Source organism: Drosophila elegans, unplaced genomic scaffold (assembly GCF_018152505.1).
Source record: "Drosophila elegans isolate 14027-0461.03 unplaced genomic scaffold, ASM1815250v1 contig_767, whole genome shotgun sequence".
Classification (NCBI taxonomy): domain Eukaryota; kingdom Metazoa; phylum Arthropoda; class Insecta; order Diptera; family Drosophilidae; genus Drosophila; species Drosophila elegans.
In genome coordinates, this window is record NW_024546120.1 from 336,850 (window position 1) to 356,438 (window position 19,589).

The window sequence follows — 19,589 nt, forward strand, 5'->3', positions numbered from 1 at the left end:
CATCCTATCCCCCCACATCTCACCTCGGTGCCGGACTAAGGTGTCATTCGACCCGTGCCGATAGTCAGCCTGGCTGGGGGCCCGAGTTAACAAATAGCCCAGTCGCAAACGGAGGGTTCGGGCAAGTGGCGACCGCCTGTCCTAAGTACGCCTTACCCGGGTACAGCGGATCTCTGCCCGGGCGGACCTCATACTTCTCCGCAGCTCGTGGGACCACATGAAAAGAAGTAAAGAAATAAAAATCCCGCAGGATATCCCTGCAACCGGTGTCGCAAGACACTTTGAGGAAAGATCCCTCGAAGGCGACAGACCCCAGGCGGCAGCGCACCCGCCTAGGACTACACCAGCAGCCCAGACATTCCCAGCCAGGGAGCGTGGGGTGCCAGCAGGAGCTACCCTGCCAGCACGCCCACCTCTCGCATCTGATAGGCCAACCTCTATCAGGCAGCTGAAGAAGCAGGACGCTCTTCCAGCCCTGGGACAGCCCGGAGGACTGGACGACCCCAACAGGCGTGGCCTGCCAGGGTCAAAGGTAAAGTGGTACCTGAGGTACCTCATGCAGGGCATGACACCAGAGGAGGCCTTGAAGAAGGCAAAGGAGCCGAGGGAGCAGCCGGCATTGGGGACAGCACCGGTTGGTAAACGGCTGAACACCAGCCGCACACCACCGACGGACACCCCCAAAAGGTCTAGGCACGGCCCGGGGGCTAGTGAGACGTCCTCACGGGTCCCTGAGCAAGAGGGGCCTAGCACATCAGCAGCAGCGGCAGAAAAGGCAAAAGTGCGGGCCAGGAAGATACCTTCCCAGCCCCATCAAAACCAGAAGCCGACAACCGCTGGAGGAAGACCCTCTAGCTCGGCACCGCCGGTCATCGGACCCCGTCCGACTTACGCGGAGGCTGCCAAGAAAGCCACCCTCATCAGGGTGGCTATACTCCCGGAGGGTTTCCCGGCGGCCAGCCTGACCGCAGAGGAACTATCCGGAGTCGGGAGTCGGTCATGGACGAGATGCTCACGTCAGCGTGGAGCGGTCCCGTCGTGTTCAGGGGAATCCACTTCAGGGTGGGTTACCTGATCATCGACTGCCTGGATGAAGGCTCAGTTGAGCCGTACCTCAGCTGCGGACGTGGAAGGGAGTACCCCTAGAGACCCGCACGGGAGCAGACATCCCGGCAGCATACAACGCCACGTTGTTCTGCCCGAGGAGCTCCGACCGGACCAATGAGGAAATATTGGCCTTCATTGGTTTCCAAAACCGGGTCGAGACGGACGCCTGGAAGGTCATCTCCAGGAAGAACGACGGAGCTGGTGCACTCCTGGTCGTAGGGATGGACCAGACCGGAAGGGATGAGATAGTGGAGCGTGACCACAAACTCAACTTCCGGTTTGGCCACGTCACCGTGAGCGGTCTGAAAAAGACCAAGAGAGCTCCGGAAGAGACGCCCAATGACGGCACATGCAAGGCTATCGAGGATACCCTCGAACAACCGAATGCGGAGCCGAAGTCACAGCGTGGTGAACAGGATGAACAATCCATCACCAGCATGGACATTGGGGACGACCAAGGGGATGGACACCCTATGTCATCCCAAGAGCTGGCCCAGGAGCTCCTCCTGGACGAAAGCTGCGAAGAAGCCGAGGTTACCGTGATAGCCGGTGGTGGAGAGACTTGCTCTCTCTCTTCACCAGACCTCACGGAGCATCAAACCTCGGAGTGATGGCTGCAACAAGCAGCACTCGGCTAGCCCAGGTAAACATCCATCGGGCCAAAGCAGCATCTGCTGTCTTGGCGAGGATGTTCACCTCCCAACACCTCGGGCTAGCCCTTGTACAGGAGCCATGGTGGCACCATGGCATAAAAGGCCTGTACACGAAGGACACTAAGGTAATATGCGATCCAGGAGGATCACCTCCCAGATCATGCATCGTTATAAGGAAAGATATCAACTATAGTATCTTTTCAGAGTTCATGAGCAGAGACTGCGTCGCCGTAACCATCAACGGCACAGAAGCTGCACCGAAACTAGCAGTGGCCTCCGCCTACTTTGCCGGGGAGGAGGCCTGTCCACCGCCAGGAATACCCGGGCTAGTAGACCACTGCCGGACGAACAAGATCCCCCTCATCATAGGATGTGATGCCAACGCACATCACGTGATCTGGGGTAGCACGGATGTCAACAACAGAGGTGAGCAATTACTAGAATTTATTTTAAACAATAACCTAGAGATCTGTAATGTCGGCGCCAGGCCGACATTTGTTACTAGGGTACGAGAAGAGGTGCTAGACATAACTCTAGTAACCAATTCTTTTAAATCCCACTTTAAGAACTGGCATGTGTCACCAGAAGAATCAATGTCAGACCACAGGACAATTTTGTTTGAAGTAGCCTTCAAAACAAAAAGATGTAGCCCTAAAAGAAACCCCAGAAAAACAAACTGGGACAAATTCAGGTCAACTCTAGAGCTCAATATTTCAAACGAACCGTCAGGATACCCTAGACATCCCTTGGAATTAGACAGAGCGGTAGACAACCTGGGCCACAAGATAGTAAATGCCTTTGAAGACAGTTGTCCTCTAGGTAGACAGAGGCGGGAAACAGACGCACCATGGTGGAATGCTAGTCTTGAACGACTACGAGTAACCACTCGGATGCTCTTCAACAAACCAAAAACTGATAGAAACTGGGAACTATACAGGCAAAGCCTGACGCTCTACAACAAAGAGATCAGGAAGGCCAAACGGAAAAACTATAGGAACTTCTGTGAGGCAATAAGTAACGTCAACGAGGGCGCGAGACTGCAAAAAGCAATGGCTAAAAGTGCAGCGGATAGTAATTTAGCCCTGAGGAAAGGGAATAACACCTTCACCTCCACGGATCGGGAGAAATTAGAATTGCTATTTGACACGCATTTCCCGGGGAATACTCCCACTATGGGAAACGCAAGGCGTGATCAACATAGAACCCCCTAGGACAGTAGCCAGTGACTGGGCAACAGCCAAATCTATAGTTACGCCCGAGAAACTCAAATGGGCTATTGGAACCTTCCAACCATTTAAATCACCGGGATTAGACATGATCTCTCCAGCTTTCTTACAGCAGGGGCAGGAACTACTCCTAACCCGCCTAAGAAGACTATTGGTGAGCAGCCTAGCCCTTGGGTATATCCCAAGTGCATGGTGCAGCGCTAGGGTGGTCTTCATCCCCAAGATCGGGCAGAAAGACATCACCAGCCCAAAGTCCTTCAGACCTATCAGCTTAACTTCGTTTTGTCTCAAAACGCTGGAAAAACTGGTAGACTACAACATCAGAAGAACAGCTCTCAGAGACTGTCCGCTGCAAAACACACAGCATGCATATAGAGCAGGCCGTTCAACAGACACTGCACTTTATCAACCATGTCGCACCCTAGAAGGGGCAATTGACAGCAAAGAAATAGGTATCTGTGCCTTTCTAGACATAGAGGGAGCCTTCGACAACACATCACATGATGCAGTTCGAGCTGACAGTCATCGTTCCTTTCACAAGGAAGTACAAACTACAGAGAATGAGACAAATCTCACTGCTAGGAATTCCTATAGAAACTAGCCGAGAGGTTAAATATCTAGGAATCACTTTAGATAGTAAACTGACTTTCGCTTCCCATGTCCAAAAGACATTGGAAAAGTGTTACAGAGCACTCTATACCTGTCGGAAAATTGCTGGGAAATCCTGGGGAACCAGGCCTCAGATAATACGATGGCTATACTTAATGATCGTGAGACCAATCCTCACTTACGGAGCACTTGCATGGGGCAAACGAGCTAAGCTCATCAGCATGCAAAACCAGCTAGGAAAACTACAAAGACTTGCCTGCGTATGCATGACAGGGGCAATGAGAACCTGTCCTACAGCTGCCTTAGAAGTTTTGATGGAGCTAACACCACTCCACTATGTGATTGATATTCAACGCAAAGCTACACTCCTGAGAATAAGCACTGAGGGCACAAGTAGTGGTTGCATTCTAAATAACAGGGATGCGACTAATTTGTTAGGTGAGGTGCCCCTAATACTCCACCCTAGGGATGAAATGACAGCCGAACTAATCTTCGAGCAGAACTTCACAGCACACCTAGGCAATAAGAAAGATTGGACCACACTGTCTGGAGTGCATCCGATGGCTAAACACACCATTGCATGGTACACAGATGGATCCCTGACACAACAAGGCACGGGCCTTGGAGTGGTAGGGCCTCGCATAAAATACCACGAATCCCTTGGCCAATACACCAGCATATTCCAGGCTGAGGTATGTGCCATTGGACGTTGTGCAGAGCTCAACATACAGCGTGGATACAAGGAAAAGGACATATCGATCCTTTCGGACAGCCGAGCAGCAATTACTGCTTTACATAGCAACAAAATCACCTCGAAGCTAGTCCTAGAGGTGAAGAGTAAGCTAAATATACTGGGCAGTCGAAACAGGCTGACCCTCAGATGGATTCCGGGACATAAGGACATATCCGGAAATGAACTTGCCGATAAAATGGCAAAACTAGGAGCCGAACAGCCCCTGGTAGGCCCAGAGCCCTACTGTGGCATAGGGAGGCACACTATAAAAGAATACCTTAGGAAAGCGGAAGGCGCCATGAGACAAGAACACTGGAGAAATACCCCAGGACTTAGGCAAGCCAAAACTCAAATAAATAACTATAACAAGAAGAGGTTCAAGGAACTTATTCAACTGGGGAAAAACTCACTTAGGATCGTTACCGGATTACTAACCGGGCACTGTAGACTGAAAAGTCACCTAGGTAAGATGGGAATAACCAGCAGTGGAACTTGCAGATTCTGCGACATAGAGGACGAAACCTCTAGACACATCATTGCAGACTGTCCGGCGTTAGCAAGCATAAGATGTAAAATCTTAGGAACCAGAACTCTTACACCTGAGCTCCTAGTAAGAATCAACCCACTAAAACTCCTCGACTTTATTCGAGGAAGTGGGTTGAAATCTGAGCTGTAGGCTCTGAATGGGGGTACAATAGATCTTATAGGTCGCGGTACACTGGACACCCCGATATTAATAATAATAATAATACACTCTAGCACTGCTCATACACCGTTTCATGGCAGAACCCACATGTTTGAAAAAACAGTAAAATTCCACTGCCACCATGACTATTTGGCAAGACTGAATGAATTTATGAAGGAAATGAAAGAAATATATCCCAAAATTCAAGAACAACTAGATAACCAAACAGGAAAAACGGTAACCAAATTTAACGAAGATAGGGAACCACCAATCCAAGTCGAACCCGACGATGTAATCTTTGGAAAAGAGAATAGGAGAAACAAGATATCACCTAGATTTTCCTTACACAAAGTCAGGGCCAACAAAGGAGTTACATTACTAACAACCAGACAACAAAAACTACACAAGCAGAAAATAAGAAAGATAATCAGGAGTAATAAGTTTGGCGAATAAATAAATGAATAAATAATAACACTCAATAAACTACTTCATTCCAGAACTACCCATTCCGCCACGAAATCCTTTTCTTTAGAAAGACTCAACGGATCTTCACCCGTCGCCTTTATTCATCTGAAAGGCGCTCGTATAACACAGAGCTATACAATTCTAACCCATGTCGTAGATGTTCAAGAGTTTAAATAATGCCTTTCCAGAATAAAAAACACATTAAAAGACCTCAGACTAGATGAAACATTTGACATTTCGCTAGGAATTATAAAAGGGAAACTACAACAACTAGAAGTCAGAAAAGACACCCTACTCCCACACGCTAGAACAAAAAGGGGAACCATGCTCAGTCAATTTCGGGTAATTTAGACGACAACGACGGATAAAACATACTTTCAGTAATCAATGCTCTAAAAGTTACCTCCCACGCATTAAAAAATGCTCCAGAAAAACAGGAACATTTCGATAAACAGGTTATTATTAGATTTAGATTTAATATTATGAACCATATAAATAGCGAACAAATCAAAACACAAAAATGTTTAGACACAGCACAAAACACTATCTTCAAGGAACTTAGGGAAGATAGAGAAAACATTTTTACACTTAATCCCAAAATTCTTGTTTAACAAACAAGAAATAAATACTATAAGAAATATGTTAATCATACAAAACATTACCCTACAATTAGATGAGCACATCTATAATATACTTACACCATCTTGTTTTACTTTTAATAACAAACTATTGTTTAACGTTAAGATACCAATTTTCGATACAAAAATTTATAAGTTCACCCACATCAAACCCCTTCCAGTAAATAATTCACATTTTATCATTTCCCCCGAATTATTGGCACATGATAACAACACTTTACATCAATTTCGCGAAAGCTGCCTTAAGGTGGAACAACAGTTCTTCTGTCAGGGAATCCACACGGACTCGACAACAAAAAACAACAAGTGCCTGTCAGACATCGTCAATAACGTAAAGGAGACAAAATGTGAAATGATAGACACAGGACACGAAATGAACATATTCGAGCCGGAAAAAGGGTTTATTTTCATTTTCAACGGAAAGAACACCACACTTAAAGCAACCTGCAACAATGAAATACTTTTAAATGGCTCTTTCGTAATACGTTATAGGAATTGTACCATATAGATAAACGGAAAAGAATACAGCGACAGAGAACCAGTCGTCAAAGATAATAAAAAATCAAACGATCATTATCATCAAACATTATCACTGGAAAAATTACACTGCCCTTTCGACAGCTGAAAAATCATCAATATGGATAATATAACACACTAAAAATGTACGGCCATATACTCAGCAATATCATTGACCCTTATCCTGATCGTCATCCTCCGATTATGTCATAAACCACAGAACATCTTCCTCCCACACCCGCCGACTGGCACTACCTTGGTGGAGCCGACCATTCCTTCGTTATGGCCCTCTCTCCACTCTAGGGGGGAGGAGTGACCGCACACATTGTTGCGGACACATCGCTGGCCCCCAAACTTCAGCAACTCGGAAAAATAGTCATTAACCTAAACACTGGATACATAAACGCTGAGTTTGGGAAACAACGAAAGTAAGCAGAACCAACACTTAACAGCTATGCGGAACCACAAACAAACCAACACATCAGATGCCAACTATGCAGATTCTCATTCTCTACTCGAATCTGCTAGATATGCGAATTCCCAATCATACCATTTCCATTCTCATATATTCCACTGTATTCCACAAGTTACTCTTTAGTTTATAGAAGAATAAAGATTCATTATAATTTTGAGCGAAGTCAAAGGAGGTTCTCATTTTTAAATTTAATTATATCAAATACACCGAAAACATCCATTGGACTCAACTCACAGTATACCACGACACTGGAAGCACCCATTGGACTCGACCCTCAGTATACCTAGACACTGTAATTCGAGCGTTGGCTCCGCCTGTGCTGGCACCAGCTCGGAGGCTATCCCGAAAGGGCCCCATCCCAAATTGGGGGTGAAAGGTGGAAGACAGTCGGCCGCCAGCACCTCTGCAAAGTGCGCGGCGGCGCCAAAAACTGCAGCAGTTGCGGCTAAGACTGTCGCTCCACCGACCGAGCAAAGCAATTTTACATATGCGGAGAAGCAGACTGCAGCGCAGACACTCCGATCACATAGCAAGATCGCCAACCCCTCAGCCGAATGGTTGAAGAAGGTGGAGTGGGCGAAAAAGGTGCTTCCAAATTATGGCCAAGAGAGCTCTAGTGCAGAGAACGCACAGCCGAAGAGGTAACGAACTCTTGCATTGCCGGGACAGGATTTTGATTGCGCTCGTGGACGAGGAAAATCCCGCAGGCCGGATCCCCAAAAATCAATGGAAGGCAGTCGAGGAGAAGCTGGCCATCTTGTGCATGGCGATGCTCCGAGACTTCCCCCAGCCAACACCATGCTGCAAGGACTCGGGGTGGTTTCAAAACAGCGTCAAGGTGGTGGCCTGCAATAGTCAGCGGTCGGCTGACGGCTGCAAACGTCATCGGTGGTGAAGAGAAACGTTGCAAATGTCATTAAGACTACTGCAAGTGAACCTCCGGACAAGGAGAACATTGGTATGCCGATGGCATAGCGCAGGGTTCAGTTTCGTTTGTGATAGCGAGGCTGAAAATGTTGTTTAACTGAGATTTGGTGTACGAGAGATCATTGGCTTGCTTTTTTGTGAAGTGTTCAGAATGTTTGTGGGGGTGTGTTTGTTTTGTTAAAGTTATTTGGCGTTGTCACGATTCTTGAGAAGTTGATGTTCCAGGGTGGTGTGGTTTGCGCGGAAAGTTTTTTTTGTTTAAATGGCAACTGATTGGCTTTGCAGATCTCTATTATTCGGTATATGGTTGATTTGAATTGGTTACGCTTTGGAGGGCGATAGGATATTAATATTTTTATAATTGGGGAGTTTTTTGCGTTGATTAGAATTTTTATGAGATTTGAAGTTAGAAGGTCTCGTCTATCTCCTAGAGCGTCTGCGCGGGCTTCGAAAAGGATGTTGAGTTGATCTGAAAGCACCAAGAGCGATTCTGAAGGCTGTGTTGATAGTAGATTTTATTTTTCCTAGTGTTGACTTTGTACTGTATCCGTAGATTGGAAGGCCGTAGTCTGCTTTCGCGACGGTGATTGCTTTTGTGACGTTAAGAAGTGTTAAGAAGAAGTTACAATTGAATTTTGGACTTGATAGGCATTTTATTATGTTCATTTTGTTCTTCTGATTGGATGTTAGTTGGTCATGTGTTTTCCATCTGTGTTTGCTGTTAAAGTGTATACCTAGTATTTTTAGCGATGTAACGTTCTGTATTTGTATAGTATAGGATAGTATATTGCAGTTATATTTTTACTTTCTGCAAACCTGTATATGGTTGCATTTTGCGGATAAGAGCTGGGACCCGGATTATTCGGCCCAGTCTGAGATAGATATGATAATGGGACTTAAGTTTATATTAACATTTTTTTGTTTTTTATTTTAAGAATAACATTAAAATCGTCGGTATAAGCAAGTTGGTCAAGGATGGAGTGGAAGTCAAGTGATATTATTGATGTATGGTTTCTTCGAGAGACAGCGTGTGCTAATAGGGAGTAGACTTTCAATAGCCGAATTCCCGTTCTTGAAATCAGTTTGACTGTTGTGGATGAGGTTGTCGTTTAATTCATAATGTATTATTTTCCGGTTTTTGCTTGTCGTGGGCTCTTCGATGTTTGTTGGTGATGAGGGTTTCGTTAGTGGAGTCTCCTGATGGTTGTGGTTTTGACTTGTTCTGGCCACTGATAAATATAGAGCTCCGTCGTGCTGGTGTGTCCTTGTTGATAGACCAGGCATTTCGGTTTTCGTTTTCTTGTAGCACTTTTATAGCTTTGATTTCTTGATTGGGCACTGGCAGTTGATGCAGCTTGGATTTTCTTTACATTTTTCCCCGATGTCTGTATTAATATGGGGTGTGCGACTACACTTAAAGCATGATGATGAACTTTTACAGAATTTAGCAATGTGTCCAATACGCCAACAATTCGAGCAGCGCATTAGTGGAGGAATATAAGGTCGAAATTTAACCTTTTCGTAGCCCATGTTTATATTTTCTAGTAGGCTAATTAACAAGTATGTAAGAATAATTAATCCAGTTTAAGAGGATTTACTCAAAATTAACTTTGTTATCTTCTTTACTTCGATAAAGTGTTGATAGGATAGGTTTTCAAATATATCTTTCTCTACAATTCCTCTCAAGTCATTGCGGTGTATAACTCCTTTACAAGAATTCAAAGATCAATGTTCTGATATTTGTATACCAAAATCACCGGGTATGAAGGTTAGTTTTAATAGTTTGTCGACTTGGAATTTATTTTTTGTTTTGATTAGGAGGTTTCCGTCTCTGGCCTTGTTGCAGTCTACAACTTCTCCACCAACGGCAAAATCAATTGTCTTTTTGATAAGGAAGGGGGATATTCCGTTGAACGTTCCATTGTCCGTACTTGTGGCCACGAAGTATTTCCCGTCTGGTGCGGGGGATCACCTCCAGGGGGGGTCCTGCATCGTTAATTTTATGTTCTGATTTGATAAGTGTTCTATTAGTAGACAAGAGTAAGACATGAGGAGGTTCACTTCGTGGATTTAAACTTTTTTGATTTGAGGTACTCAAGAAAGACACAGCCGTTCGTATCGTCCCAAGCAACCGGGTCTCCTGCTGCCATGACTATGTAACCGCTGTATGACTTTCGATTGGATGATTCTGATACCCAGTCCGCATCTGTGTAACAAACAAAATTTTCTAAATTATTACCATTACCATTACAAAATCGTTTCCAGTGCAAACGGTGTGGGTGATGGTTTGCTCTGTACCATATCCCATTCAGCTAAGAAATTTTGGATTCACCGTTTCTGATGAATGAATACATCCCCTTGCAGTCTGACTCGGTTTAATTCTAGTCCCAAGAAAAAATTTACAGGTCCTCGGTCAACTGCCTCAATGTGCTCATTTAATTTCTTCACAATCCTAAAGTTCGGGTTCGATTACGTCCATAAGTTGATGTGTTAATGGCCTCAGCCCACAGAAATTGTGATAGAGTCGCCGCTAAAAGCATACACTTCGCAATCTAGACTTAAGTTCGGTTGGCCTTTTCTGCTACTCCATTCTGCAGGGGTGTATTGCTCACTGTTGGTTGATGAATAATTCCGTATTCACGTATTCCCGATCGTTATCGCTACGCATATGCTTTACTTTGCATCTAGTTTGTCGCTCTATATAAGTCACAAAAACTTTAAAGGCACTTACGCCTTTTCAAAAAATAAGTCCATACATATCTTGTATAATCGTCATGCTCCAAATATTGAGGCTACGCGCATTGGTCCTCAAATATCCGTATGTGTTAGTTCAAGTATAATATTTGTGTATATGCCATTAAAACGATCAAATGGTTTTTTGTTATTATACATTTCGCACAATCAAAATTTCTTGCATTAGTCAATACAAATCCTCGTACTTAACATATCCTTGAAAGTTCCTGTAAACTGTCCAAATCCAGTTGAACTGAGTCGCTTCTTTTTTACCCGGCAATCTGACCATAAAGATTTCGGCATCTAAAAGCGCTTTGAACAATTCTTTTCTTTAATGACACAAGAAATTTTATTTGTTAAGTGAATTTCCATAACTAATTTATTTACCAAATGATAAAAAATTGTTTCTCAGTTCCGTGACAAAAAAACTGTTATTTATGCTTCAGCTTTATCGCCTGATACATCGTAATAATCTCATTGCTCTCTAATATCCAAAATATGTTTTTTCCCTGCACATGTGAAATAAAGCACCACTGCCTAATATTACACTGTTATCACGGATTCTAGCTTTTCCATTGTGTGCACTCATCACCATGTTTACTTCACTACCACAAGCAAAACATTTTATGTTTCGTCTTCGATCGCATTCTGTTTTATGAAACTTCTTTATTCCCTTCGCTTAAAATAATTGCTCTACGTTCCGTTATCTTTCTCAATCCCTTCCAGAACCTTGGAATGTTCTTTTCAAAACACACGCAAAAACTGCATTGTGGGAAGATCCGAAATCAAAAAATGTTATTCCTTAGTTTCGTAGTTACGGCGACTACGTTTTTCCCAAAGCATTTTTTATTTATTTTGCAACTAGCAAAAATGATGCACCATTCAGAAAAAAATTAAATTTTTAACGTAATATTTTGAACTATAAAAGACTATAAAAATGGAACAAATAAAAATTTCGAAAATCATACTCGGCCAAGCATAGCGGTAAGATTTGTGAGGAATTGGAAAAATTTTTTTTTTTTAATTATTAGTCCTTCTACAAAAAGTTTTACTCGTGTAAAGGTAAATTGCGGTGTAAACCTTGATTGAAATAGGTACCTTACGGTTAGCTGGAACATGCGAAAAAAATATTACTCTGACAAAATCCTTTTTATTTCCAAACACACGCAGGTAAAAATCATGAAAAACAAGAAAGGAAGCAAACTTCGGCAAGCCGAAGTTCATATACCCTTGCAGCTATTTCAAAAACTAAATACTCTTGACAACGTTAAAATTATGATTTATTTGCGTGTATGTTTAAAAACATTGAAGCTATGATGATTTGCAGCTTATTCGATAGTTCCTATGGCAGCTATACTTATGTTCCTATGGGAGCTATATGCTAAAGTCGTCCGATTTTTATGAAATTTAAACCGTAATTCTGAAATATTTAACCATTACTATATCTCGAAGAAATAAAAAAAATTAAAAAACACCAAAGTTATAATTTTTTTTTAAATTTATTTTTATAATTGTTCCTATGGGAGCTATATGCTATAGTCGTCCGATTTTGATGAAATTTAAACCGTAATTCTGAAATATTTAACCATTACTATATCTCGAAGAACTAAAAAAAAATTAAAAAACACCAAAGTTATAATTTTTTTTTATTTATTTTTCCGATTGTTCCTATGGGAGCTGTATGATATAGTCGTCCGATCCGGCTCGATCCTGCAATAGAAAGACAACTTTTGGTAAAGTTTAATGCAGATGGCTTTAAAACTGAGAGACTAGTTTGCGTAGAAACGGACGGACAGACGGACGGACGGACAGACGGACATGGCTAGATCGGCTCTCCTAGTGATGCGAAAAGGAGAGCTCAATAAGACGACGCGGCGCAGCTGCCGCCACCCGCTGGCGGAGGCGCATCAAAGGTGACACGGTGTTCCACAGTGAACTTACTTAGTCACACCGATAGAGGCTGTCCCAGAGGAGATCTTTCAGCCACATCAGGGGTCAAAAGTTTTTGAGTCTTGGGCAAACCAATCCCATTCAAGGCGGTAAACCACTTTCTTGAGTTTTTCCAACTTGTTGTAGCAGCTTTCTCTTAGGTGCAAAGCGTGCATCCTGCTTTTTACAACAGCTGTTTGTCAAGAAGTTGCCGGCAACCACCCAGCTGATCGGAAACTTGCCACCCTGCGGTCCGCCAGAGGGCGTAAGTTTATTAACGATCAACGCTCACTGTCCCGGGCTTGAACATTGACGCAGTTTCTGCATTGAAATTTGAATTGAAATTTTCTACATAGCAGCACAGCTTCGCCTGAGTACAGAATGCGGTCTGTATGGGCCTTCAGGTACGAAAGGTCGCGGAACAGGCCTAGCCAAACCCCTCCGCGGAGTACCAAAAGCGGGGTAAGTGCTCCATCGCGCAAAAATCGGAAGGAAATCTTCGTTCACCGCGGGATGCCCATACTAACCGGGCGGTGCAGGCTGCGTCTGAACCGAAACAGTCAGCAGCCCTATTATTAATATCGCTCCTCGGCGTCTGATCTGCTAAAAAACGCATCGCGTCTGTGCCATTGTGGGCGGCGGTTCGATCTGAATCTTTGAACTAGAGCGGTCGGCAGCTTATCTTCAACTGGCGGAAAGAAAACGCAAAAAATTGGAATGTCGAATGGCATGTGGCTCCATGTGGCAACCACTTAAGTGGAAATCCACCTGCAGACAATTCTGGGGCAGGCGCACGGATTCTTTAGGCTCTAACCCTCGTTCCAATCAGTGCTGCTATGCCGGAGGCCTACTTGGCCAACAAAGTGTCGGAGACGACGAGCAATGGCCCTTTCAACTCTCGTCTTAACTGCAGAGGGGGAATACATCCCTACCCCACACCCCCACAAGTAAGGAAGCAGGTACCTAATTTGAACGGGGCAGGAGTTGAATCCTCTATGCGAACAAAGCCAGGGACACGCCTAGCCCGGATAAACGGACCCAGAACTAGGAACTAGGAGAAATTCTGGATGAGATACTTGGGAAAGTGAACGAATAGAAGGTTCGGAGCATCAACCAAGTGATGAAGAACGCGATCGCCAAGATGAGGGAGTTTCAAACGGTGATCCTCCAACAGCTCGGCGTAACGGCCGCAGCCGTCCCCAAGGAGATGGCGGATATAAGTTGCCAAACCGTGAGGGGACATGTACCTGAAGTACCTAAACTAGGTTGAGCACCGCCCTCCTCAAGAGGACGTGCCTTGAAAAAGAGGCATCCCCAGAAAACCCCAGCCACAACGGGGGCTGGCAAATGGACCTGGCACCCAATTCGCACACAATGCGGCCGGGCAGAGGAATGCGGGCAAAACCAGATGTGCTGATTATCCGCCCAACGTCAGGGCTATCATACAGCGAAGTCCTGTGTCTCGTCACTTGAGCAGGGATGCGAGACTCAACGAGGTGGTTGAGAAGGTGGCAAAAGTCAGAAGAACGACGAAGGGTGACCTGATGCTAAAATTCACAATCAAGCTCAAGGAGAACAAAGGTAGGAGCTTGACTCTCACCCCAGGTGCTTCAAGTGCCGAGAAGTAAGTCATATCGCCAATAGTTGGGAAGACCGGCAGAAGCAAAGAATGCTTTAGATGCGGCAAATAAGGCCATAAAAAAGCGGAGTGCAAAAACGGTGCATCAGCAATGGTTCTAAGGAACACCACCAAACCACCATGCGGACGGCCGAAACTGTCCCCTGTCGACAAACGGAGTGACAAACAACCAAACGGACATGCAAGTGATTAAGCTGAATCTCAATCGCTGCGCGGCAGCGCAAGACCTGCTGTACAGCCGTGTTATGGAGCAAATCCAAGCCGTTTGCTATAGTTGGATCCCTGTAAGGTGAAACCACAGTCGACATAGGAAAGCAACTTACAATAGCTGAGTGTCAGAAGGGAGTGCGTGAAAGCGTGTTGGAAGCCATGATGGTCAAGCCTGGCATGTCCCCCGGACCTGGTGTCGTCCCGAACCGGGTGTTAAAACTCGTCCTAACTCTTCGCCCCGAAAAGCTTGCCGGGATTTATGGCTGCTGTCTAAGGGAAGGTTCCCACCCGGCGAGATGGAAATCCCAACGCCTCGTACTTCTGCCTAAACCTGGGAAGCCGCCAGATGACCCGTCGTCCTAAAGGCCAATTTGTCTTATAGATGGCGTCGGTAAGGTCCTGGAACACCTAATAAGCTCTCGTTTAGAGAGAGCCATAACGGCAACGGGGAAAATGCTAAATCGACGTTCGAAAGTCTGCAAAAGCCGGCACTAGATGGAAAGGTGGAGAAAAAGAGTACTGCCTCCCCTCGACATCAGGAACGCCTTTAAGACGGCTTAATGGAGCTGCACTCTTGAGGTCTTGTCGATGATGATTAGGAGCTATTTAATCGAGAGCATTATGCAGTTCGACGTCCCAGAGGGACTGGAGATCGTCAGGATTGCCGGTTGAGTTCCTCAAGGTTCCGTACTGGCACCCTTGCTATGGAACGTGATGACGGAGTTCTTCGCCTCGCTCTGCCAGGGAGGACCCAGGTAGTGGGCTTCAACCGGAGCTTTGAGCTAATCAGCGCATTTTCAGCCATCCCAGGCCTGTATCTTGTTCCTCAAAAATTCGAGGCGGTGCTGGTTAGCAGACAAGCTACAGCCGAAACCTTAAATCCACTCATAGGCTAGCCGCCCAACTTATATGCAGAGCGTTTAGAACGCTGTCGGATCGTTTCGTACACATTTTTTAAAATTGGGTTTATTGTTGCAAGAATAAATTAAATGAATGTATGCTAACCAAATCAACTCTTTTTTCGATTCTAATATTTTTTTTTTTTTTTAGAATAAGTCTTTGAGTAAAATTATTGATACTTTTTAAAAAAAACTTAGGAACTCGAAAACAATTTAATTTTTTTTAGTAAGTTTCAAATTTAAAAAACCCAACTGAAGCGCTAATATCGCGAAGGCTTACATTTTCAGATGGGAAAGCCAATATGGCACCTTACGATTTAGCAAACTAGACGGAATTTTAATACTAAATACATATTAGATAACACGAAACCGATTAAACTTTTTTCACATATTTTACGTCAGTTCAAAGTTTGCATAGGTTTTCGGATTTCTTTGGCCGCTAATGTATTTGTGCATCAGCAGTCTATTAGTGTCTGCGAATTGTGCTTCGAATTTTTATGTTTTTATGTTTTTATGTTATGTTTTCGTTCGAATATTTATGTAAAAATAATTAGTATGTTTGCTTATCTAATGACTTGGAAGGTATTGACAGAACTTTAAAGTTTTGAAAGGTATAAAAAGTATTTCTTTTGTGCATTTTTGCTATTAAGTGTAAATATTAGAGATTTTAGAGAGTTACCATCTTAAGAAAGAATTATTAGGTAAAAGATATTCAATTGAATTTATTAAAGCAGCTGTTTCCTAGAATGCTTTTTATAAATACAGCCTTCTCAGTGCTGTCGCCAAAAGCAGTACTGAAGCTTGCAATCTACATTATTGGGTCGATAGATGAAATACCTCTTTCCCTACCATAGTTGTACTGTAAACTATTATGTGTAACTAGCTGAAACACGGGTTGGTTCGATGTTGCCGCAAATAAAAAACCTTGGAAACTTTAAATTTAAAAAAAAAATAAATAAATTATAGAGACTTGGTAAACAAAATAATCATATCTCTAAAGTGCTGATTTTTAAAATTAATTAGACCACCAACTCCTTAATATACAAAAACTATTAAATAACATTGTTTCCGCTTTTTACGAGTTTGTACTGTGCAACTTATTGTGGTGGCTTTGAAATGTCAATATTTTTTTCAAATTTGATCGAGTCTTAGCTTTTTTAAAAATTAACTTTAACAAGAAAGGAAGCAAACTTCGGCAAGCCGAAGTTTATATACCCTTGCAGCTATTGCAAGAATTTTATTAATTGAATTTTTGAAAACATTAAAATTATGATTTACTTGCGTATATGTCTAAAACATTGAAGCAATGATGATTTTCAGCTCAATTATTAGATAGTTATTTTATATATTTTTATTATTTCTTTGGGAGCTATATGATAGAGTCGTCCGATTTTGATGAAATTTAAACCGTAATTCTGAAATATTTAACCATTACTATATGTCGAAGAACTAATAGAAAAATTAAAAACAGCAAAGTTATAATTTTTTTTTTGTATTTTTTTCCGATTGTACCTATGGAAGCTATATGATATAGTCAGTCGTCCGATTTTGATAAATTTAAACCGTAATTCGGAAATATTTAACTATTACTATATGTCGAAGAACTAAAAAAAAAAAATAAATAAAAAACAGAAAAGTAATAATTTTTTTTTTTTTATTTTTACGATTGTTCCTATGGGAGCTAAATGCTATAGTCGTCCGATCCGGCTCGTTCCGACTTATATACTACCTGCAATAGAAGACAACTTTTGGGAAAGTTTCATGCAGATAGCTTTAAAACTGAGAGACTAGTTTGCGTAGAAACGGACGGACAGACTGACAGACGGACATGGTTAGATCGACTAGCCTAGTGATGCTGATCAATAATATATATACTTTATAGGGTCGGAAACGTCTCCTTCACTGCGTTGCAAACTCCTGACTGAAATTATAATACCCCCTGCAAGCGTATAAAAACGGAGTTTGGGCATGAATGAAGGAAACATTTAAATATATTAACAAAAAGGGGTATTAAAAAATATAAATAATAAAATAAAACATAAAATTAAATTACAAAGAACATTTTTGAAGTAGAAATTTATCGCTGCGAGATCAACTATTCAACGAAGACAAAAAGTGATTTCTGGCGACCCAACAACAAAATGCTTTTGGATTTGCGTGGCTAACGTTGATTCATATGCACTTGTTGTTTCTCAGATAAAAAAAATAATAATTAAATTAATAAATAAATATTGTTTTGAACTAGTCTTACGAACTTACCTGAACAACAAAGGTTGGAATTTCATAGTTGTGCCATTCTTTTGAAAAGTCTTTTGTCCTTTTGGAAAAGCCGTTCTCATTAAGTAAAGGTTGTTTCTCAGATTCATTTAATATTGCGCTTATTTGATCTGTAGGTATATTTGGGATATTGTCTATCTCACTAATATTCGTATGCTGCGGAGTGGTGTGACCGTGATCTAATCCAGGCGGCGTTGAGTCTCCTTGGTTAAAATCATCCCCCATGTCATTAATCGCATTTCTTGGTGTTAATGGCAGGTCATTAATTGATGAAAAATGTTCCATATCATTCAAGGACAATAAATCAGGACTTCTCATGTGATCGAAAAGAGTTGATGCATTTTGACAGCCAATACTTTCTTGCTCTTTTGTTGCAATGTTTAAAGACACGGCAGATAGCCCTATAGATTTTTGGTCTTCTCTTAAAACTTCAGGGACCTCTAAGCTTTGAGTAAGTGAATCTGATACATGGTCCAAAAAGGGATTAGTTACAGGATCATTCTTTCGTTTGCGACCTTTTTTATTAAAAATAATTAGCGAATTCTCGTTTTCATGGGTATAAAATTCCAATGCAAGAATTTCCATTGGAGCCACACTTGAAAAGTCCTCAAAGAATGTTGAATGTGAAAACAACTGTCTATTATAATTATTAAATAAGGATGTGGCTGGTATGGATCTTGATGGTAAGGAAAACAGTTTTTCAACACCTCCGGTTTCTTTCCAATACATCAGTCTACAAATAAAATAAAGACATCTTTACTATCTATGTTTTACGCAATATTAACTTAATACCTTTTTGTAGGGGGGGCCAGATCGAGAGTAGTTAATATATCAGAAGTATCGGCTAATTGTGCTTTCATTTCCTCTCCAGAAATATTTTTTATTTCATCAATAATAAGTTTTCTTTTGCGTTTGGCCTTTGTTAATCCCTTATAAATGGTTGCGTCAATTGGGGCTAAAGCGAATCCATCATCCTCGTTTTGGACAAGAGTTAATTCATTTATGGGCACATTGTCGCCCACATTGGAATGTTCGTGCAAAATAGTTTCTAAAAAAATAATATTGTAAATTATTCAACTCAAACGTATCAACAATTTGGAGAATCTCTAGAAACTAAAAAAACAAGTAAAAACAACACAAGCAGCCATATTTTGTATTCTGGGCGTCCAATTATTTGACACATTTGATTATTAAATTCTTACCACCTTTTTCATCAACAACTGAATTTATGCAAGATGTGGCAGGCGACGGAACGTTATTACAATTGTCAATTTCATCTTCATCAAAATCATCTGCGATTATAATTGCTGTAGGTTCCTTAGCTATCTGCTCAACTGGCTGAGAAGGTTCACCGAAAAGGTCATCTTCGAAAAGTTCTGGTTCTAAAAAAATAATAAGAAACAAGAAGTGTAAGCTTGTAATCCGAAGGTATAACATTTACTTGTCGATCTTCTATTTCGCCAAATGGTCGAAAATGTAATAACACAATATATTGCAAGGTAACAAATTATTTTAAAAAGGGTAATCTTCATTTGTAATAATAATGTCGAAAGTTTGCCATTTCCGACATTGCGGATGGTTGAATCTGAAACATTTAAAACGAATACATTTTAACTTTACATCGTCTTCCCTTCACAGACCGGAATTTTTTTCAACAAAAAAGTTTTGTTCTGCTAAATATTTGCAAGCCATGCTCATTCCTCAGCTAACAAACTAATTATACCCCCACAAAACAATCGGGCTTGGGTGGCGCCATCTAGAAGCTAGGAGCGTGCAGCACCCCCACCCCCGCTAACAGTTCTTTCGCTCTGTCTCTTTACATAAGCGATCTTCACGACCCTATCTAACGAGCGTTAGATAGGTTTTGG

At 42.3% G+C, this 19,589-nt stretch overlaps 1 protein-coding gene across 3 annotated transcripts in view; it reads right to left on the reverse strand.

Moving 5' to 3' along the window:
* LOC108145645 (double-strand-break repair protein rad21-like protein 1) overlaps window positions 1-19,589 on the reverse strand; it is a 185,593-nt gene that overhangs the window by 97,420 nt on the left and 68,584 nt on the right. For 2 of the 3 annotated variants that reach the window (XM_041710105.1, XM_041710103.1), the window contains exons 4-6: window positions 18,924-19,103; window positions 18,514-18,769; window positions 17,704-18,454 (exon numbers count right to left, since the gene is read on the reverse strand). In XM_041710105.1, the coding sequence (XP_041566039.1) occupies window positions 17,704-18,454; window positions 18,514-18,769; window positions 18,924-19,103 (1,187 nt within the window). The remainder of the gene's footprint in view (window positions 1-17,703; window positions 18,455-18,513; window positions 18,770-18,923; window positions 19,104-19,589) is intronic. The other variant, XM_041710104.1, reaches the window with a different exon arrangement.